This window comes from Mustela erminea, chromosome 8, assembly GCF_009829155.1.
Source record: "Mustela erminea isolate mMusErm1 chromosome 8, mMusErm1.Pri, whole genome shotgun sequence".
Classification (NCBI taxonomy): domain Eukaryota; kingdom Metazoa; phylum Chordata; class Mammalia; order Carnivora; family Mustelidae; genus Mustela; species Mustela erminea.
In genome coordinates, this window is record NC_045621.1 from 107568712 (window position 1) to 107592526 (window position 23815).

Below are 23815 nucleotides of genomic sequence, written 5' to 3' on the forward strand. Positions count from 1 at the left end.
GAAAGTGTAATTCAGAATTGAATTGTGCATTTAAAGCGTATTTTGAGACAGAACCAACATTCCCAAGAAGTGATAATGTGTTGCCTCCTTGGGGTGAGTGAAGTATACCATGCAACAGAATGGTGGGTAGCTTACTGATAGGCAAAAAGAAATAAGAATGAGATAAATGTTAAAGTAGTGGTATTCCCTTTAACATATTTTGTTTTCTGTTCTGTACAGCGATTGAGTATGCCCCATTTTGTACCAATTCCTTCTCTGAGAATGCTAGGATTTACAACAAAAATGCGTGCACTGCTGTGAATGAAAAAGCCCCCAAATAATTAGACCTCCAGGTCCTCCATCAATAGGTCGCCAAAGCAATGACTGATCATTTCAGTATTCTTCTTCATTTTTTTTCTCTGTCCCACAGGGTGCCCCGACAATCTCACCGATTCCCAATGTTTAAATCCCATTAAGGCTTTCCAAGGCTGCATGAGGCTCATCTTTATTGATAACCAGCCCAAGGACCTCATTTCAGTTCAGCAAGGTTCCCTGGGGAATTTTAGTGATTTACACATTGATCTGTGTAGCATCAAAGACAGGTAATTATGGTCTCTTCTCTGTTCTCCCGCCCCCTTCCCATTCTCACTGTTCTAAATATGAGTTTCTTTAAGCAAAATTCTAATCCACTGACATTAGCCACATTAGACATAATTGAGTCGCCTAATGGAAAATATTTCTGAAAGGATTTCAGGCCCAGAGAAAAATGGTTTAAATTAGTTGAGTCTCTCTTCCTGTTGACTTGCAGTAAATGGGATATACAAATTAAATCAAAATACAAATTTGTGACAGGATTAAAATTTTATGCATAAACAACATTTGATTAGTTTGAAGTTATGAGTAAAGCCTAAAGGAGGGAGGGATTACTTTTCTCTTAAACCATTTTTATTCTCTACTGCAGTGAGCGTCCCTTCTAATGGGGGCAGGTGAGCATCAGGCCCTCAGGGTCTAGACCAGAGGTTCAGGTGGTGCCAGGGGTGATTCCTGGGGTGGTTGACCTTTGCTGTTGCTACCCCTAACCCACTGCTTCTTTGGCCCAGAAGAGACTAGGCAGCAGACAGAGAGAATCCACACTTATACTCTGCAACCCACAAATCTAGCAGAAGCTTGGTTTCTCTCTTTATTTTTTTCTGGGCTCTGACTCCTCTTGTATTTAAAGTTTCTAGGTTCAAAGACCTGCTGCAGGAAGTTAAAGATTCTGAATTTTCAACCAGGTTTATCATGCTCTCCACGTTTTATCTCTAGTACTTACTTCTTTCATTCTCACAATTTTGCTCATTCCTGTCAAAATAGCACTTATTAAATGTGTGAATAATATGTGTCTAGTGCTTGCCTATGAGGTGGTGATACAGGGTTCTCTGCTCATGTCTCATTTGGGAATAAATTAGCTATTAGGATAAAGTACAATAGACACCCATGAAGCGCACCCTTATTTGTGGGACATATGGCAGCTATAACTCAGTCTGACCTTGTGAAGAATGAGGTCAAAAAGGGTTTTAGGAAGTGGTGCTGAGCTGGATCTTAAGGAACCAGTAAGACTTAGCTGAGGAGTGGAGAGGAGGTTCTGGGATAAGATGGGTTCTCTGGACGCAGTGTCAGAAATGACAGAGAAGTAGGAGAAATCATGGCTGGCAAGTATTTCATCAATTCAACGTGCCGATTTTTCATTTTAAAATCTCTAATGTTGGGATGCATTTTATAACTGATGGTGTATCATCGTTCAATCAGCATTTCTTTCTTAGTGGCATATAAAATAATGGTATGTCTTACAATGAAGAGTGACTTAGAGTCAACAAAATATAGGTTGGTGGGGGTGTAAGGTGGTCATTGTAGTGGAGTATGTAGTGTGAATATGGTTAGAGATGGGGGCCAGTCGCCACTATGAAGAAATTTGTGTGCCTGTAGGATGTGGCCTCATGTGCTAGGTGAGAATCAAAAAGGAAGGTATGAAACTTGCTTCCTATAAAGAGTACTCAGGAAAAAGTAAAAAGGATGGATTGGAAGAGAACCAGCCCATGCTGGGAAGGTAACTGCCCCTGTCTAGGGGAGCAATGATGAGAAGTAGCAGGTGCCTCTTCTAAGCAGCACAGAAATCAGCTCTGCAGGTTATAGTCTCCGCTGATGCTCGGAATGACCAATATAATTTGATGGAGCTTTACGTACACGTTTCTCTGTTAATACCACGACACATGGGATCCTCAGCAAATCACACAGACTTCCTGGCTCTTCTGCTTCATTTTTTTTTTCTTTTTTTCTATTTGACCAGCTGGAAAAGTGGGTAATAAAATGTGTGCTTCATTAGAATATGCTAGCTTAGAGATCTCAGAATAAAATATACTACACAGAATGGTTGCCACCCCTATAGTCTTTATTAACAACGAGGGGAAGCGTCCAACTTCATCAGCCAGCAGAGCCTTTTGCAAAGTGGAGTTCAGTAGAGGGAACATTTATCAATAGGGATCTCTTATGATACCTTAATTTCTAATCAAGGATGCTCTCATTATTTTCGATTACATGAAAGTCATTGCCATCTATACTGCATCATTACTTTTGTGTAATTGTGGTCTGTATAATTGTATTACATACAATTGTGTTTTGGTTAATTGTATAATAAGGGATTGTGTTTAGTTTAGTGAGTAAATGGTACGTTTGTCTTGATTTACCAGACAGCGCCTCTAACAGAAGGGGATACAGTGGTAAAAGGCTTTGCTTGATTGTTTCTTGAACTTATATTTAACATTTGTTAGAGAGGATAAGAGTTAGAAAAACAGGTGGGTTCTAAGTTGTGTGTTTTATTTTTAATGTGTTAGTTATTTGAACTTGATTTAAGAGCAAATGCAAAGTCTTTGTTTAGACAGAGTTTGCCACTTGGAGGGATAGGGTGGGGTGGAAGAGGTTGGGGTGGAGAAGCCTGGTTCTGTGCGTGAGTGTGTTTTCTCTTGGCTGTGTTTTTTCTTAACTGTGCTCCATTCAGGAAAGTCCAAGGAGAGTAGCATTTTATCTGACCTAAGAGTCTCTTCTCTCCCAGACTCAATTTTCTGCCCCTTCATCTTTGCCTGTAGAGACCCAGGCCTCTTTCTGGCCTCTCTATGGTTGCCTGCCCAGCCCTCCATCTCCCTCAGAGTGAGCCGACCTGGCTGGCCAGAGGGAGTCTGCCTTCTCAGTGTCCTTTGAGGCTCTCAGTGTCAGTCACTGTGGGAAAACCAAGGTAGCATTTATAGAAGAGACACAAACATTCCAAAATTGCAAGAGCTTCCTCCCCTTACGCCATTTGCCTTTGAGGGGGTGCCTCTGTTGCCCAGCCTGAGCAAATTCACAAACCAGCCATGAGACAATGCTGGTAACAGCTGGGAGAATCCCTTCTCAGGGATTAAGGAATCTAAACTAACAATGTGTATTTCAATCATGGGTAAATTATCAAGCCTTCTGATCTCAGGGAAGAAAGAAGTGGAGTAAGTGGCCTGCACCCCAATCTGGCAACAAGGAGGGTTGGCTTTAGGACACACCATCTGTACAACTGCCCAATACCTGACAGTCCAACAATGAGTTAGGAGAAGGAGAAAGGGCAGCTTTTTAGGAATCACATTTGGGACAAGACAGCATTCCTAGAAGACCCCATGCACTTTCAATAGTCTTTCTAAGCCTCTAAAACATGATGTCCATCTACTATCCATCCTCTGTGAACTGAATCTTCAACCTCACATTTTCCACACCCTAGACCCCTGTACTTATCTCTTGCAACCCTCTTGGCAAAACATGATATTCTAAACTACATAGAGTGAAGTCACCCTTAATAAATGCTTCATTCCATGAATGGCTTTATCATACCCTCAGGTACTCAACCTCATAGATAGGGATTGAGGGAATGAGTGAGGCAGTCTTATGTATATACTTGGGTAGTGTAAGATGTGGTACGAGCTGCCGAAGCCCTGGTGATACAACGCCATCAGTGGCCCCATTTTTTACAGAGGGTAAACTAAGACCTGGAGACATATGCCACTTTTTCCATGGCCACAGGAATGAACTTGTGGCTCAGAGTTAAACACTACCAGGTTTGCTCCCTTGTACTTCCACCCAGCAGGCACTGACCTGGAAATGGCAGTCATTGGGTGTCTGTGGCTTTTACACATCTTCGGCCAACCATATAAAAGTTTTTCAGGGATAATCAATATATTCATTCTTTGTAAACACTGGGTGCCTAATGAGATTTTGTTTAGAAGGGGGACATTCAAAGTGGCATGTGGTGCCAGGGTGGTTTCTTTTTTTTTTTTTTTTTTTTTTTTAATTATTTTATTATTTTTTTTTATTTCCAGCATAACAGTATTCATTATTTTTGCACCACACCCCGTGCTCCATGCAATCCATGCCCTCTATAATACCCACCACCTGGTACCCCAACCTCCCACCCCCCGTCCCTTCAAAACCCTCAGATTGTTTTTCAGAGTCCATAGTCTCTCATGGTTCACCTCCCCTTCCAATTTCCCCCAACTCCCTTCTCCACTCTAAGTCCCCATGTCCTCCATGCTATTTGTTATGCTCCACAAATAAGTGAAACCATATGATAATTGACTCTCTCTGCTTGACTTATTTCACTCAGCATAATCTCTTCCAGTCCCGTCCATGTTGCTACAAAAGTTGGGTATTCATCCTTTCTGATGGAGGCATAATACTCTATCCCCAGGGGTACAGGTCTGTGAATCACCAGGTTTACACACTTCACAGCACTCACCAAAGCACATACCCTCCCCAATGTCCATAATCTCACCCCCTTCTCCCAAACCCCCTCCCCCCAGCAACCCTCAGTTTGTTTTGTGAGATTAAAAGTCACTTATGGTTTGTCTCCCTCCCAATCCCATCTTGTTTCATTTATTCTTCTCCTACCCACTTAAGCCCCCATGTTGCATCACCACTTCCTCATATCAGGGAGATCATATGATAGTTGTCTTTCTCTGCTTGACTTATTTCGCTAAGCATGATACGCTCTAGTTCCATCCATGTTGTCGCAAATGGCAAGATTTCATTTCTTTTGATGGCTGCATAGTATTCCATTGTGTATATATACCACATCTTCTTGATCCATTCATCTGTTGATGGACATCTAGGTTCTTTCCATAGTTTGGCTATTGTGGACATTGCTGCTATAAACATTCGGGTGCATGTGCCCCTTTGGATCACTATGTTTGTATCCTTAGGGTAAATACCCAATAGTGCAATTGCTGGGTCATAGGGCAGTTCTATTTTCAACATTTTGAGGAACCTCCATGCTGTTTTCCAGAGTGGCTGCACCAGCTTGCATTCCCACCAACAGTGTAGGAGGGTTCCCCTTTCTCCGCATCCTCGCCAGCTTCTGTCATTTCCTGACTTGATGATTTTAGCCATTCTGACTGGTGTGAGGTGATATCTCATTGTGGTTTTGATTTGTATTTCCCTGATGCTGAGTGATATGGAGCACTTTTTCATGTGTCTGTTGGCCATCTGGACGTCTTCTTTGCAGAAATGTCTGTTCATGTCCTCTGCCCATTTCTTGATTGGATTATTTGTTCTTTGGGTGTTGAGTTTGCTAAGTTCTTTATAGATTCTGGACACTAGTCCTTTATCTGATATGTCGTTTGCAAATATCTTCTCCCATTCTGTCAGTTGTCTTTTGATTTTGTTAACTGTTTCCTTTGCTGTGCAAAAGCTTTTGATCTTGATGAAATCCCAATAGTTCATTTTTGTCCTTGCTTCCCTTGCCTTTTGCGTTGTTCCTAGGAAGATGTTGCTGCGGCAGAGGTCAAAGAGGTTGCTGCCTGTGTTCTCCTCAAGGATTTTGATGGATTCCTTTCGCACATTGAGGTCCTTCGTCCATTTTGAGTCTATTTTCGTGTGTGGTGTAAGGAAATGGTCCAATTTCATTTTTCTGCATGTGGCTGTCCAATTTTCCCAGCACCATTTATTGAAGAGGCTGTCTTTTTTCCATTGGACATTCCTTCCTGCTTTGTCGAAGATTAGTTGACCATAGAGTTGAGGGTCTATTTCTGGGCTCTCTATTCTGTTCCATTGATCTATGTGTCTGTTTTTGTGCCAGTACCATGCTGTCTTGATGACGACAGCTTTGTAATAGAGCTTGAAGTCTGGAATTGTGATGCCACCAACGTTGGCTTTCTTTTTCAATATCCCTTTGGCTATTCGAGGTCTTTTCTGGTTCCATATAAATTTTAGCATTATTTGTTCCATTTCTTTGAAAAAGATGGATGGTACTTTGATAGGAATTGCATTAAATGTGTAGATTGCTTTAGGTAGCATAGACATTTTCACAATATTTATTCTTCCAATCCAGGAGCATGGAACATTTTTCCATTTCTTTGTGTCTTCCTCAATTTCTTTCATGAGTACTTTATAGTTTTCTGAGTATAGATTCTGTGTCTCTTTGGTTAGGTTTATTCCTAGGTATCTTATGGTTTTGGGTGCAATTGTAAATGGGATTGACTCCTTAATTTCTCTTTCTTCTGTCTTGCTGTTGGTGTAGAGAAATGCAACTGATTTCTGTGCATTGATTTTATATCCTGACACTTTACTGAATTCCTGTATAAGTTCTAGCAGTTTTGGAGTGGAGTCTTTTGGGTTTTCCACATATAGTATCATATCATCTGCGAAGAGTGATAATTTGACTTCTTCTTTGCCGATTTGGATGCCTTTAATTTCCTTTTGTTGTCTGATTGCTGAGGCTAGGACCTCTAGTACTATGTTGAATAGCAGTGGTGATAATGGACATCCCTGCCGTGTTCCTGACCTTAGCGGAAAAGCTTTCAGTTTTTCTCCATTGAGAATGATATTTGCGGTGGGTTTTTCATAGATGGCTTTGATGATATTGAGGTATGTGCCCTCTATCCCTACACTTTGAAGAGTTTTGATCAGGAAGGGATGCTGTACTTTGTCAAATGCTTTTTCAGCATCTATTGAGAGTATCATATGGTTCTTGTTCTTTCTTTTATTGATGTGTTGTATCACATTGACTGATTTGCGGATGTTGAACCAACCTTGCAGCCCTGGAATAAATCCCACTTGGTCGTGGTGAATAATCTTTTTAATGTACTGTTGAATCCTATTGGCTAGTATTTTGTTGAGTATTTTCGCATCTGTGTTCATCAAGGATATCGGTCTATAGCTCTCTTTTTTGGTGGGATCCTTGTCTGGTTTTAGGATCAAGGTGATGCTGGCCTCATAAAATGAGTTTGGAAGTTTTCCTTCCATTTCTATTTTTTGGAACAGTTTCAGGAGAATAGGAATTAGTTCTTCTTTAAATGTTTGGTAGAATTCCCCCGGGAAGCCGTCTGGCCCTGGGCTTTTGTTTGTTTGGAGATTTTTAATGACTGTTTCAATCTCCTTACTGGTTATGGGTCTGTTCAGGCTTTCTATTTCTTCCTGGTTCAGTTGTGGTAGTTTATATGTTTCTAGGAATGCATCCATTTCTTCCAGATTGTCAAATTTATTGGCGTAGAGTTGCTCATAGTATGTTCTTATAATAGTTTGTATTTCTTTGGTGTTAGTTGTGATCTCTCCTCTTTCATTCATGATTTTATTTATTTGGGTCCTTTCTCTTTTCTTTTTGATAAGTCGGGCCAGGGGTTTATCAATTTTATTAATTCTTTCAAAGAACCAGCTCCTAGTTTCGTTGATTTGTTCTATTGTTTTTTTGGTTTCTATTTCATTGATTTCTGCTCTGATCTTTATGATTTCTCTTCTCCTGCTGGGCTTAGGGTTTCTTTCTTGTTCTTTCTCCAGCTCCTTTAGGTGCAGGGTTAGGTTGTGTACCTGAGACCTTTCTTGTTTCTTGAGAAAGGCTTGTACCGCTATATATTTTCCTCTCAGGACTGCCTTTGTTGTGTCCCACAGATTTTGAACCGTTGTATTTTCATTATCATTTGTTTCCATGATTTTTTTCAATTCTTCTTTAATTTCCCGGTTGACCCATTCATTCTTTAGAAGGATGCTGTTTAGTCTCCATGTATTTGGGTTCTTTCCAAACTTCCTTTTGTGGTTGAGTTCTAGCTTTAGAGCATTGTGGTCTGAAAATATGCAGGGAATGATCCCAATCTTTTGATACCGGTTGAGTCCTGATTTAGGACCGAGGATGTGATCTATTCTGGAGAATGTTCCATGTGCACTAGAGAAGAATGTGTATTCTGTTGCTTTGGGATGAAATATTCTGAATATATCTGTGATGTCCATCTGGTCCAGTGTGTCGTTTAAGGCCTTTATTTCCTTGCTGATCTTTTGCTTGGATGATCTGTCCATTTCAGTGAGGGGAGTGTTAAAGTCCCCTACTATTATTGTATTATTGTTGATGTATTTCTTTGATTTTGTTATTAATTGGTTTATATAGTTGGCTGCTCCCACGTTGGGGGCATAGATATTTAAAATTGTTAAATCTTCTTGTTGGACAGACCCTTTGAGTATGATATAGTGTCCTTCCTCATCTCTTATTATAGTCTTTGGCTTAAAATCTAATTGATCTGATATAAGGATTGCCACTCCTGCTTTCTTCTGATGTCCATTAGCATGGTAAATTCTTTTCCACCCCCTCACTTTAAATCTGGAGGTGTCTTCGGGCTTAAAATGAGTTTCTTGGAGCCAACATATAGATGGGTTTTGTTTTTTTATCCATTCTGATACCCTGTGTCTTTTGACAGGGGCATTTAGCCCATTAACATTCAGGGTAACTATTGAGAGATATGAATTTAGTGCCATTGTATTGCCTGTAAGTTGACTGTTACTGTATATGGTCTCTGTTCCTTTCTGATCTACCACTTGTAGGCTCTCTCTTTGCTTAGAGGACCCCTTTCAATATTTCCTGTAGAGCTGGTTTGGTATTTGCAAATTCTTTCAGTTTTTGTTTGTCCTGGAAGCTTTTAATCTCTCCTTCTATTTTCAATGATAGCCTAGCTGGATATAGTATTCTTGGCTGCATGTTTTTCTCGTTTAGTGCTCTGAAAATATCATGCCAGCTCTTTCTGGCCTGCCAGGTCTCTGTGGATAAGTCAGCTGCCAATCTAATATTTTTACCATTGTATGTTACAGACTTCTTTTCCCGGGCTGCTTTCAGGATTTTCTCTTTGTCACTGAGACTTGTAAATTTTACTATTAGGTGACGGGGTGTGGGCCTATTCCTATTGATTTTGAGGGGCGTCCTCTGAACCTCCTGAATTTTGATGCTCGTTCCCTTTGCCATATTGGGGAAATTCTCCCCAATAATTCTCTCCAGTATACCTTCTGCTCCCCTCTCTCTTTCTTCTTCTTCTGGAATCCCAATTATTCTAATGTTGTTTTGTCTTATGGTGTCACTTATCTCTCGAATTCTCCCCTCGTGGTCCAGTAGCTGTTTGTCCCTCTTTTGCTCAGCTTCTTTATTCTCTGTCATTTGGTCTTCTATATCACTAATTCTTTCTTCTGCCTCATTTATCCTTGCAGTGAGAGCCTCCATTTTTGATTGCCCTTCATTAATAGCTTTTTTTATTTCAACTTGGTTAGATTTTAGTTCTTTTATTTCTCCAGAAAGGGCTTTTATATCTCTCGAGAGGGTTTCTCTAATATCTTCCATGCCTTTTTCGAACCCGGCTAGAACCTTGAGAATTGTCATTCTGAACTCTAGATCTGACATATTACCAATGTCTGTATTGATTAGGTCCCTAGCCTTCGGTACTGCCTCTTGTTCTTTTTTTTGTGTTGAATTTTTCCGTCTTGTCATTTTGTCCAGATAAGAGTATATGAAGGGGCAAGTAAAATACTAAAAGGGTGGCAACAACCCCAGGAAAAAATGCTTTAACCAAATTAGAAGAGATCCAAAATCGTGAGGGGGGAGAAAGGGGATAAAAAGAGGTTCAAAAAGGAAGAAAGAAAGAAAAAGAAAAAAGAAAAAAAAAAGAAAAAAGAAAAGAAAAGAATAAAAAAAAAAGGAAAACACCTAAGAAAAATGTAAAAAAGAAAAAATATATATATTAGATAAACTAGTAAAAAATCGTTAAAAAAGAAAAAGGTAACAGTTAAAAAAAAAAAAAAAATTTACCCGAAGGCGAGAAAAAAAAAAAAAAATGAAAAAGAAAAAAATTAAATTAACTGCAAGACTAAAAAAAAATCACAGGGAAAAAGCCATGAGTTCCGTGCTTGGCTTTCTCCTCCTCTGGAATTCTGCTGCTCTCCTTGGTATTGAAACCGCACTCCTTGGCAGGTGAACTTGGTCTCGGCTGGATTTCTTGTTGATCTTCTGGGGGAGGGGCCTGTTGTAGTGATTCTCAAGTGTCTTTGCCCCAGGCGGAATTACACCGCCCTTACCCGGGGCCGGGGTGAGTAATCCGCTCGGGTTTGCTTTCAGGAGCTTTTGTTCCCTGAGCGCTTTCCGTAGAGTTCTGGAGGACGGGAATACAAATGGCGGCCTCCTGGTCTCCGGCCCGGAGGAGCCAAGAGCCCAGGGCCGCACTCCTCAGTGCGCCCTCAGAAAACAGCGCCCAGTTACTCCCGTCTGCCTGACCTCCGGCCGCGCTCCGAGCTCTCCGAGCCTGGACCAGTTCAAGGTAACACCGAGCTGTGAGCTTACTGTCGGCTCTGTCTCTGTAGCCGGCTTTCCCGTTCCAATACCCGCAAGGTCTGCGACTCTCAGACACCCCTGATCCTTCTGTGACCCTGCGGGACCTGAGGCCACGCTGAACCCTCGTGGGCTTCGCCCCGGTTTAGCCTCTGGAGCATGTCCCTCAGCGGAACAGACTTTTAAAAGTCCTGATTTTGTGCGCCGTTGCTCCGCCGCTTGCCGGGAGCCGGCCCCTCCCCCCGGGGTCTATCTTCCCGTCGCTTTGGATTCACTTCTCTGCCGGTCCTACCTTTCAGAAAGTGGTTGTTTTTCTGTTTCCAGAATTGCTGTTCCTCTTCTCTTCGATCTGCCGATGGATTTTCAGGTGTTTGCAATCTTTAGATAAGCTATCTAGCTGATCTCCGGCTAGCTGAAGCAGTCTCAGCCTGCTACTTCTCCGCCATCTTGACTCCTCCGCCAGGGTGGTTTCTGAGTGAAGTAAATCCTGGTGATCCAGGTCAGGAAGTGCCTCTCCCTAGGATTTTTGTGGCAAGATCTACCAAGTCACTTTGGAGGAGCCATGCCAGTCCTGCTGAGTTCAAAATCCAGGGCAGGAGAAGCAAATAACCAAATGTTGTCTACAGATTTGATTGGAAGACTGGATCCAAGGTGTGAAGCCAAACTTGGAGGAGCAAATAGGGAAACTGTCTGAGGTGAGGGCAGGTGGAAGTCACACCTAGGTGGATTCATTAATCTCTGGGCAGGTGGCAGCAAATTTGAGAGGTGATAGAATGTGTTTAATTCCCAGTGTACTACTTACCAGCTTGAGATACAATACATATTATTTAACCTTTTTGTTTCTGTGTCTTCTTTTGTAGAACCAAGATCATAAAACTTACATTCACAGTGAGAGTTAAATGAGACAGTGTGAGAAATCAGGTTCATAGCTGTATGTCTAGTAAACAGTAGCTACTCAGTAAATGTTCTCCAGGTCAATTTCCTTAGTCAAAGGTTTGCTAGCTCTCTAGATTCCAGCTTTCTAGCTCTCTAGAAAGGAGAAGGCTCAGGTCTCTTTTTGAAGTTCCTCAAGCCCAACATGGCCAGGTAATCCCCATAGTTTCTGGGATGGATCCCCATACATATACCTCATACATGCCCTCAAGTCAGTCTGTTCAGTTACTTGGAATTTGCACTTTGATTTCCACAGAGATGCTCTCTGGGCTACCAACAAACATCCATTAGGAAGGTGCCCATCAATTTGGGTGCCAAGGTTGCAGTCTGTGGATTCTCCTAAAGCATTGCTTCTCAGGGCCTGGATAGGAAAAGGAAAGCATGTGATTGATATACCAAGGGCACAGAATTTAAGACAGTCCTCATTTCCTGGCTCATGTACCTGTGGACCCTGAATTTACATAAACCTGGAAGTGAGTGCTTCATTAAGTTTTGCAGGCAAATTCCAGCATGTTTACATCAGAATGATAGGAGGGATACTTAAAAGCCAAATTACTGGGCCCTATCCCTAGAGTTTCTGATTTTACTATGGTGGGCCAGAGGATATTCATTTCTAACAAATTCCAGGGCGCTGGTGGGCTGGTCCTGGGACAGACTTTGAGTACTACTCCCTTAAAACCTCCGACCCTGAAGGTCAAGGTATTGTGTAGATTCTGTACAAAAGTGGTGTAGGTGTGGGGAAAAGGGATGGCTCTTGCCCCCACTGGACACCCAAGCAGTTGCCCTTCTGATCAGAATCTCACTGGGTCTCTGAAAAGTTCCAGCAGCTCTGTCTCAATGTCCATCTCCAAAGGGGTGCTGAAATCAGTCCCTGGGACACTATTGGTGGGTGGGCACAATTGAACTCCATCTGCCTCCAGATTATCCTGGTTCTTGTCACTCAGCTTCTCCCCTCTTTACCTTTACAAACAAATTTTTTGGGAATGTAAATGAAAACAGTTGGATTTTCAGTAGTGCCTGAGCAAAGGGATATTTTGGTGTGGAGGGAGTGTGGGTCTTAGAATGCCTGCAGCTGCCAACGAACATCTTTGTCTTTGTGTTATCTGGGTTACAGTTGACTTGTTGGCCTGCTGGAAGTTACAGCTCCAATCTTTCTCCCTCTCCCTAAGCCTCACACCCTGTGGGGGGTGGTGGTGCCATTCTACTGAGAGTGACTCCACCCTCCAAATCATATTGCTCCAAACCTTTATAAAGACTGATAGAGACTGATTTCATCTGGTCTTCTGGTGCCTGGCAAAGGGTCTCCATGGTCGTGGGTCACATTTCCTGCCTCCCTTCCTCACAGAGTGATGGTATTGAGGAACCGTCCTCAAAGATCATCTGGCTCTGGTTTTGCATAGAAGGTAATGGAAGTCTAAGCAGAGTGTGACAAAGCCAGCATGGAAGTTGGGTCTTTGCTATTGTATCCTACGGAGACTTTTTTGCTTTGACCCTTTTAAAACAAAACGATTTCCTTGTTCCAGTGAGAAAATCACATGTGAAACTCTGCTTTAAAATGTCTTGCACCAGATAAGTTATGAAATATGGCTTCTCACTCCCTAACCACTTCCTTTTCCCCCAACATTCATCTAAGAAAAGCATCTGCTAAACTCTCCGGTCAAGATTCTTACCTTCTTGGTTCAGAGTTTGGAGTGTTGTAAACACTGAGGGTGGAGAAGCATTATTTTGGATGACCTCCCATAAACAGACTTATGCTAAAAACCCACTCTGTGTGTAGGAGTCTGTTAAAAACAGTAGGATATATAAAAAGATTACATTTCATGGTAATGCATATGTTTTAGTTCTTCTCTAAAATTGAAAGCCTTTTCATTGGGTGCCAGAAAAGCCATTGTAAGGCCAATGCCCACACAATCTGAGCTTCTAACTCTAAAGTGAGAAATGCTACAATATGGTGTTCTCCTTTAAATCATGGGATGGAGCCAACATCAAAACAAGAGCACTTCTGGTGTTTTTATTTATCATTTTAAGTTGATTTCATGGAGGAAAAGAAAGGTTATAGTTTATGTAATAGATACTGAGTAAACATTCTCTAAGTATTTCATTTAATTCTTTCTGCAGTCCTGCAGTCCACAAGAGTGCTTCTCAAAGTGCGGCTCCCAGACCTGCACCTGGCAACCTGTTAGATGTACATATTCTCATGTCCCAGCCCATGCTTCTGTATCAGAAACTGGGGGAAGGGGAGCAACCTGAGTTTTAAAAGCAGCCCCCCATCACCACCCAGAGATTCTGATGCAAATTCAGATTTGAGAATAATGGGGTTGCTCTATTATTATTATTTTAGGGATAAAACCACCCCTGCTTAGGAAAGTTCAGTAAGCTGCCTAAGGTCACATTTTTCGTATTTGGTGGAGCCAGAACTCAAATCCAGATTTTGGTGATTCTTCAATCCATAGAGAGGTAGAGGGCCTATTGCTGAAAGGCCAGAGAAAGAGGTGAGATGTGCTCAGTCATTCAGATCAAGTCAAGGGAATATCACTGAGGAAATAAGACTTCAAGAGCTTGATGGGTGGGCTGGGCTTAGGGAGGTCAGGCAAGGCTGTTTCAGGTGGGGTGGAATGCATGATGCTGGGACTGAGAAAGGGTGAGGTGCTGGGTGTTTGTTTGCTTGTGTGGGAAAAGCTGCACTGGCATCACTGGATAAAAGAGAATTTAAAGTCAAAGCCATAGGGAATTTGCAGCAAATAAAACACATTAAAATCTGAATAACAGACTATGTTAATAGTTAATCCTAAAAAATGTTTACTGCATACCAAGACATTTTTACGTGTGTGAGTTTGTGTGTATGTGTGTGTGTTATCCTCACAATAAGCCTATGAGGTGGGTAATATTATTAACTTTGTTGTACAGAATGAAATTGAGACAGAGTGACACTAAGTAACTTGTCCAAGGTCACACAAACCGATGAGTCTCATTGAAGAGGTTTGGCCTCTCCTTGCACTTAACCACTTCTAACTTTGTAGTTAGGAGGCATCCTATATTCTTCATCAGGATTGCAAAGTAGACAATGATGTGCTTTCATCTTGTGTCCTAGTCGTGAAGCTGGTTTATTTCTGCAGGAATAGATGGACTCCCAAAGATGTCTGAAGTGTTACACCCTAGCAGCTAATTGCCACAACCTTGTGACAAGCACACGGATGCTCAAAGAGCTTAAAGTCTCCACCTTGATATCTTTGGCCTGGTTAGGGAAGGGAGGAGCCTCAGAACTTACTCGGAATGATTGCCTTGAGGAGGCAGATTTTGAGTGGATCTGTTTTAAGCACCTTTCATCTAGAAAATACTGATTTACTCAACCACTTATTAAATGAGGGTTATTCTCCCTATCACCTATGTTATAATTCTTTGAAAGTCAGGGGAAAGAAGGACATTGGAGAAATATGGAACTTGGCTTTGATTTGAATAAGTGGCTGTGAACGAGTACATCTGTGTTCTGTTACCAAACTCATCTCTCTCGCCCCTTGTTTTCACAAGAAAAGCAGATCACTGTCTTGATGAAATGGTAGTTCTCTACTTGTGCATGAAGAAGGGCACCAAGGCACCTTTGATTCATGGAAAACACAGAGTGCCAACAAAGCCAAAGGTGGCACTTCCTTCTGTCCTATCAGAAGGTGGTGAGACTGGCTGTTCCCTCACCAACCAGTAATCTGAAATATTGATGCAGGAAACAAAGCCAGAACCATGAGCTGGGTGAATGGTCACAGGTGCTTCCGAAGAGGAAGGATTCATTCTGAGAGCTATAGTTATGAGGTTAAGGTGAGGTACACACCTTCAGAGAGCAGTAAGATAATGTCTTTCCAAATTGGGAGGTGCTTGGAGCATCTCTCCTGAGACATACTGGCTAAGAAATTCAGATGTTTTAGATGACACAGAAACCAAGGCAAACTTTTGATCTGGATCAAAACATGGGGGAAAAAAAAGGTTATTTTAGATTCTCAAGTGACTTCTGGCAGGCAGTGCTTATATTTAACTGTGCAGAAAGCATTTCTAAATTAATAAGTAGAAAGAGATTTTTCTTTCTTGCTCCCTTCACACAATCATTACATCACTATGCCTCACCCAACACTCTGATAAAGGCCTTCCATCTGTTTGCCCCGTCCTCCAAAGAGCGCGCCTTTCTAAGTGGCCCGTGTCATATTCGGTTTTTTCATCATTTACATTAATGTCCACTCATGGGGCCACTGAGTCAGAGCCCTTGTTACCTTTAACATTATTTTTCCCTAGTCCAAAAGCATGCATCCGTGGCTCGTTGTAAGCACTGTTTATGGGCACAGTTGGAAGAGAAAAGGAGGTTAACATGTTTTTAGTTGGGGAAAAAGCAGATGTGGCCTGTGATGAAATGTGCCCACCTGTTTCTGCTGCAAAATCTACATTTAGAATCAGTTCTCTGTTATTTTTATCTTGCATTAAGATATCTCACAGGAAGTCCCCAGAACTGGAATCTGGCCTCCTGGGTTTTACTGTGACCTGACTTCTGAAGGCTGGGTTTGGCCCCACTGCTGCCTGCATAATGTGTACGGTTGCCGTGATGATATGCCATTGCTGTAACCATCACAAAAGGGAAAGTTGGCTTTCCTGAGCAGCAGATGAGGAAAACCCACCTTTGCGTAAATTCAAGAATTTACCTTACGGCAGAATCTGACTCAGGCTTTCCACAGGGTGAAAACCCTGCTGTTTACATTGAACCTGACTTTGGACTCAACAAGCCACTGAGCCTTTTCCTATCTCAGCTTCCTCTGTGGTCAAAAAGGGACAATAGATGCACTTTATCTCTCGAGGGTGTTAAATGAGAGCAACATGGTCTTACTGCCTTCCTCTTGGACTGTGGTAAGGACTGACTGTGAGAAGGAAGATAAAAGTTCTTAAAGTTAAAGACAAGAGAGACAGAAATGGATGGGTCTGTATGTATCTCAGCAGGCCAGATTTTAGAAAACCCATATACGAGCAAAAAAAGATGACACTTTCCTGAATAATTTACCTACATCCATAGCCTATTTTATTTTTTGGACAACAATTAATGTTTTCACTTGCTTCAAGTTAGAGATTTGAAGTCTTCCCTCCAGGTTTAGCTTCATCTTCAACAGACCACTTCAATGTGACTTACTAGGGTCTTTCTCTCCTAACATTGGGATATACTGTGGACCAAGCCAGAGATTATCTCAACACCTGGAAAATGCAAAGGGAAGTGTTACACACCTAAAACAGATAGTTATGCAAGAGAATATGAACATATCAAACGTTATAGTCTCTTTACTTATGTAATACTTCATGTGTCCAGAGTATGATTAACTTTAGTATGACAAAAAAATGTCATTATCATCTTGCTACCTGCTTTTATCCAAATTGAAAAACACGATTTTCACTATAATAATTTGATAAGGGACTATCTCTGCCCTCAATGTTAAAATAATCCCAGATGGTGTTTAGCAGCTCAAGGTTTATAAATTTGAACAGAAATTTTTGTTGAGAATTACAGAACCTCCCACTCTGAAATGAGATCGGATGCACAAGTTTCAGAATTTGCAGGTGCACAAATGTGCATAGGCATTTACACACACAGTACACAAAGTATGACACTATCCAGAAAGTCCTGGTGTACTTCTTGTTCCTGCTCCTTGAGACTGTCCATGCTCTGCTAATCTTCCTGTGGGACCCACACATTCATTCAGCAAGTCTTTTCAGAGAGTTTACTATGTGCCAAGCACTTTTCCCCCCCTGGAGATCCAAGGCTGTGCATGTCACATAGTTGCTGGTGTTTCCCCTGCTGCAGTCTTCCTGGGATCCTTGGATCAGGAGTCTGTTTGTTACTATTGTGAATCATTCATACACTCTTCATTCATTCATCCATCCATCCATTCATTCATTCATTCATTTATATCTTATATTTAGAACCTCTCTGCTGGACCAGGGCCTGGGTAGGAGCTGAGATTTTACTTACTTGCTGAACAGAGTAGATTACACCTGACTTCAGAAAGCTCCATGGAGAGACACAGATTGACCAAATAGTCTTGGACATAATCATACATGCTCCCAAATAGGAGGATCGGTATGAAGTGAATACACAGAGTGCGAGGAGAGACTGAGAGGAAAGCTGGTTTTTAAGGGGGTGCAGACCCTGTGTCAGGAAAGGAAGTGGGTGACATCGTTCTCAGACTCTGCAAACAGAACCAGTCTGGATCAATGACTTTTCTCAGAGATTTGCCCTTTCCAATCCCTCTTACAAACCTCTGGCTAGTGATTCTGATCTCAGTGTCCTGGCTGTGTGTCTTCTGCTAAAATCAGTGTTTGCTGTGGGGACTAGGTTATGAGTACTGGAAAATTCTGCTTTCCTTAGTGGGAAGAAACTTCCTATCTGGGTTTTTAACTGAAAACAAATTTCCTAAATTTTCCCCAAATATGAGTGTGCTGGGAATTCCTCTGTGTGCTAGGCATAGTAACATCCCCTTAATTCATCCTGATCCCACACAGACTGTCCTGGCTGCCATGGCTAAAGGGTTTACTTTTACCTTCTAGTAGCACATTTCTAATATCATATAGGCTGCGCCTGCACTTAGCAAAATGGAAAAAAAAAAAAACCCACAAAAGTCCATGTCTTCCCATCCAAAATAAACACCCGTATAAAGGTGGGAATGATATTTTAGCTGGCACTTTGGTAAAGCCCAAGAATCTGAAAGTGACAGGAGGCATATGCATTTTAAAGGTCATTCCAATTACCATGCTTACTCATGCTAAGCTGCAACTCTGGGGTTCTTGCGAGAAGATCCACACATGGGAGTGGGAGGGGGATGAGAACATGTGGTTGGCAGCACTTGAGCAAATAGTAAGGATGGTAGTACAAATTACTATTGTTTCTAGTGATATTAAATAATTCTTCAACATCTGAGACATTTGAGAAGAAGAGGGGGGCAAGCATTGATAAAGAACAGGGTAAATCCTCACAGTTCTAAAAAATGTTGATGCCATGATGTCTTTTCCTGGAATCCACATTTTGCATGGTCGTGTGGGGACCCATGAGAAGAGGCTGCAGATGAGCTCCTGACTGCATTAAATTTGCCATTTGCAGCCACTTCATTCTTCACATCATAGAGAATTCATAACACAACTTTTCTTGATAAAATTATCCTAAATGTAGAGCCACTTTTGAGATAGGGAAATAAAATAGCAGAGAACTATTCTCTTAGTGGCAATTTGCCTCATATACCTCTCTCCTGCTACCTGAAATATGTATTTTATTACAAGTCTAGTTGTGGCGAAATTCAGATTCTGTGCCTACATGTCACATGCCCTCTGGCACTGGATGGAGTGAGGCATTAAACACAAACATCCAGGGGCGCCTGGGTGACTCAGTGGGTTAAGCCACTGCCTTTGGCTCAGGTCATGATCCCAGGGTCCTGGGATCGAGTCCCATATCTGACTCTCTGCTCAGCAGGGAGCCTGCTTCTCTCTCTACCTGCCTCTCTACCTACTTGTGATCTCTCTCTGTCAAGTAAATAAATAAAATCTTTAAAAAAAAAAAAAAAAAACACAAACATCCACATCCTCCTGCTTGCCTTTTGAGGTCTCCTTTGACCTCTCCTCCCTTTTCCTTCCTATACCCCTTACCTCCTATATTAATGCATCATTCTATCTATATGCATTTACTGAGCATCTCCTGTGTTCCAGAATACATATAACTCTGCCAGTAGGACACTTAAGAGCAAGAAAGCCAGAAAAAATAGCAGACATTGTGCACAGGGACACTGGTGGCACTGAGGGGCATGAAAAACTTCATGTAGCTTTACATCTGAGCTACTTTTTGAATGGCAAGCAGAAGTGAAAATAGCAGTGGAGGGGCACTCCCGAACAGAACAGGGAGTATGTCATTCCAGCCCCCCAGCACTTGGCTGGAATTTCCTCCCAACATTTTTTTCCCCCAAATTTGCCCATCTCTCAAAGACTCCTTTGAATCCCACCTACTCTGTAGAGTTTCCCTGACTATGACTGATGCTCACAAAGACCTTCCCTTATGTGACCATCTCTAGCACCTTCTTTTCTCTTTCATTTAGCCCCCAGTCATGACTGATACCTGTTTTATACCTTGCCTTCTGTGGGAAAGTCCGTGATATCTACTTCTGCCTTCTGTTAAGAGCACATGCTTTGCAGTTATTGTTGGATAAACTGAACCTTCCCAGAAGCTGCTGTCAGTAGCTGGGGATGGACTGCATGTGTAACAGACAGAACTCAACACTTGGAGTTGGATGGAGTACCTTCTCAAGAGACGGAATGAAGTCGCTCATCTTTAATATCGTTGCACGTCTCAAACTCTGGAGACAGTTGTCCAAGATTTGGGAATTAAGGCCCTTCACCTCTTTCTCATATTGAAAACTTCCCCATGTGGTTCGCACCAAGTATTGCTCTATTTGAATAGCTAAAGTGCCTAATAAAAGCAGCTGGTGCCAGCTGTCATCGTTCACGTGGTGTTAAGTGCTCCTTCTGTAAGCACTAGCAAGCAAGAGTATTTTTGTTTAGCAAGGCCATCATAAAATTAGACAAGCAAACCAGAGCAATGTGTTTGAGCAATGTAGCCTATAAATATTACAGTGGAAGGAAGCACATGAGCACATTATCCTTAATACAATCTTACGCTTTAAGGAAAAATGGGGGGGGGGGAGTTGCAGCTCTGCAAGAAAAGGGGAGTCTGAATAGAAGCCAGCTCTAGAGAAACATACAGAATGTCTGTGGTGACTGTCAAAGGATGTCACCAGTCTCCTAGTAATAGGATCTGGGAAATGCACCCCCTAGACTCAGTGAGCTCTAAATAGCCTTCTGGAGACTGAGTTGGGAAGGCTTGTGAAATTGTCATTGTTCACCTATTAGTAGTGGGATTAAAAAAAAAACTGAGGGGGTGCCAGTGTGTCTGTAACTCTGTCAGCTGTTTATCTGCAAGTGAAGTCATTGAAGATGAGTAAAGTTTCCCCAGGAGCCCAGAGAGCACCACCGGAATCATATACAATCCATACTCTGTCACATCTTTATTTTTTCTCTTTCTTTTTCTGAAATGCCTGGCAGAGACTTAAACAACATTGTTATTATTCATTGGGCTATGTCAAATTCTCTAGTGTTTTCCAACATAGAAAGCTACTTCCAACTTTTGCCAAATGCCATCTAAATCTTCTTTGTAAAAAAAGTATATATATATATGTATATATATATATACACATATATACATATATTTCCATATATATAGACACAAATATATGGAAGATATATATATTTTTCCTTCTCCTATGAAGTTTTTCTCCTACTTGTTTCTGTACTATACCTGGAATCATCTAAATTTAGTAGAATTCAACCACAGGATGGGTGCCATGCTAGGCTTTATCCTCTACCAATTGTCTTGTTGAAATCTATATTAAATGTTTAAACCATTCTCATTTTATAAAGGAGAGAACTGAGGTTTATAGGTGTTAAACGACTTTTCCAAGATTATGTAGTTATCAAGTATTAGAAGTTAATGGGCTCCCAAGCAACTTGGAAATAAAAGGAATAGTGTTGGCCTTTCAGAATTAAGCTAAACATCTCATAGGTCTTAATGGGTTAACTTGAAGATACACAGCATCTATTCCAGGCTGAATTATAACCAAGTTAATGGCATCAAATGTGTCCCCTGAATTCCCATACACCTGATGTCAGAGTGAAGGACCATCATGGATCTGACTGCCTAGGAATGGATAAAACCTATGGGGATGTAACATAAATGTTTGTTTCAATGAATTGAATACTAATAGGACTCGACATCTACACCCCGATAGAACATTGTGCAGTGATGGAAATGATCTCTTTTGTGTTGTCTACACCTAATCCTTAGCAGCTACTGAGATCTTGAAGTGTGGATGTTATGACGGAGAGAGATAAATTTTAACTTAATTTAATTTTAATAAATTTAGATCTAGATAAGCATGGGTGACTAATGTCTACCGTATTGGATGATACAAGACTAGACTCTCTGCTTGTGTCAGTTCCCATGGAACTACATTTTTTTTTGTGCTAACTTAGCAACCTAGGACTGCACCTAGAGTAAATCTAAAGATTAGGTGTGGGCCTCAGAATCAAGACCTGGTGAGTGAATGTAATGCCAACCACAGCAGCCCAGGTTGTGTATGACCATGGTATACCTTTCTATACCTTTCTCCAGAGACATTTGTATCAGAAGAGAAAAGCTTATCACTCTTTGCTTTAATTTCTTCCAAGATCCTGGACAAACAAGTGCTTAACTGTTACTATTTCAAAATGTCAAAAACTTTATATTATGTAAGATATAACTGTACCATGTAAAGTATTCTTTTGCTCTGTTGACTGGTTCAAAGTTACCTTCTAAATAAGGATATACTTTGAGGAAATATGAACTTATTATTTAGTTATATATCATCAATAAAGGATTAGTTTTTTTTTTTTTAAAGAGAGTCTTCACTTTTATTAATTTTTTCTTCATCTCAAGTATCATAGAACATGCTAGAGTTAGTTATTGACAGATCTCTAAAACCCACCTGCCTGAATCCAAACAATTCAGAGTAAGAAGTAGACCGAGGGCCTACAAAAGCTGTGTGAGTTCACTCACAAATGTGGGTTTGGATCAGTCAGTCTGTCAGAGAGTACTGGCATTAAATTAGAAATCCTGAAAACGTCATTATTCTGGTTTTAAGTTTAACTGACTGACCTAATAGTTTTGCAACCCATGAAGCTTACTGATCTATAGGAAGGGGACATATTGGATAATCTGGTGGATATATCAGGCCTTTTATCAGTTATACTTTTTGATGTAAATCCACAAATTGGAATTCTAGTCCACACCAGTGTCTTGTTAAGTTTGTTTGCATGAGTCACAGTTCTGGAGACTAATGGTCCTGGTAATCTGGGAAGATTGGATTTCAGAGTTTGCAAGTTGAGACCAATCCTTGGATGGGATGCTTTCCAAGGTAAAGGCCATCTAATGGGTCTCTGTTGGCAAATAGTTGGCTTCAACTGAGTATTTGTACCAGCACAAATGGACTCAACTCAAGATTCATACCAGACTGCAGATGCTAACCGAGCACAATTCCTAGTGCTATCAATGGATTAAAAGCAATATTGGGGCACCTGGGTGGCTCAGTTGGTTAAGCATTTGCCTTTAGCTCAGGAGATGATCCTGGAGTCTTGAAATCTAGCAGGGGGTGCCCTGCTCAGCACAGAGTCTACTCCCTCTACCCCTCACCTGGCTTGTGCATGCGCTCTCTCTCTCTCTCTCTCAAATAAATAAAATGTTTTTAAAAAAAATTTTTTAAATAATCTTAAGATTTGACCCCAACCACATTGGAACATAGCTTCAAATTTTAGAATGCATAAAAATCACTTGAAGTACTCTTTTTAAAATGCAGATTTTTGGACTCCACAATCCCAGAGATTCTGATTAAGTTTAAAGGAGATGGAGACATGGAATCTGTATTTTATCAAACACCTCAGGAAGTCTGCTGTTCAGTCATTCAGAAATACTGTGTCAGCAGATTAAATGAAGAAATTTCCCTATTTTGCTCATCATAATACAGTCGCATCCAAATTTTCTCTACACAGTGGGGGACAACACTCCTAGTTCTGCCTGATGTTAATGGTATTCTCTGAATAACGATTGCTTTGTTCAAATAAGTTTGAGAAATGCTGGAGTAAGTAAAATTAAATGGGTTTCTTTACTGCAGGATTTCTCAATATGTCATCTGGTGTGTGTGTGTGTGTGTGTGTATAAATGTGCACCTTGCATTTACAGGCTATGCAAGAGAGGGATAATTAGAAAAATTTCACAACTTCACAAATATATTTGACCACAAAACCCTTCTTTCCACAGACTACTCACCCACATAATAAACTTTTGGAAATGTGAGTACATCAGAGTAAACACCAGGAGGTGGTCAGTACTGGAGACACTGTGGCTTCAAAAGCTAACATTAAAGAGAACCAGAAGGTCATAAGCAGATGTTAGCCTTCCTTTTTCCTTTTTCTCAATAAAGCAAATTTTTTATATTAAGGAAAAAATTCCTTCTAATTTTGATGCCTTGAACTTCTGCTTTTGATTTGTATACTTCCAGATTTAAACCCTGCCTTTTACACTTCTGTAATCTTAAATAAGCTGCTTAATATGTGATCCTCACTTTTCTAGAGATAGTGATAACTGCCTCACAGGATTGTTTTATGTATTAGCTGGAATAATTACTGTGATAG

General features: G+C 41.1%; 1 protein-coding gene across 2 annotated transcripts in view; it reads left to right on the top strand.

The window, feature by feature from the left end:
• Window positions 1-23815, top strand: part of CNTNAP5 (contactin associated protein family member 5) — an 825683-nt gene that overhangs the window by 451318 nt on the left and 350550 nt on the right. For both annotated transcript variants that reach the window (XM_032353926.1, XM_032353927.1), the window contains exon 10: window positions 410-581. In XM_032353926.1, the coding sequence (XP_032209817.1) occupies window positions 410-581 (172 nt within the window). The remainder of the gene's footprint in view (window positions 1-409; window positions 582-23815) is intronic.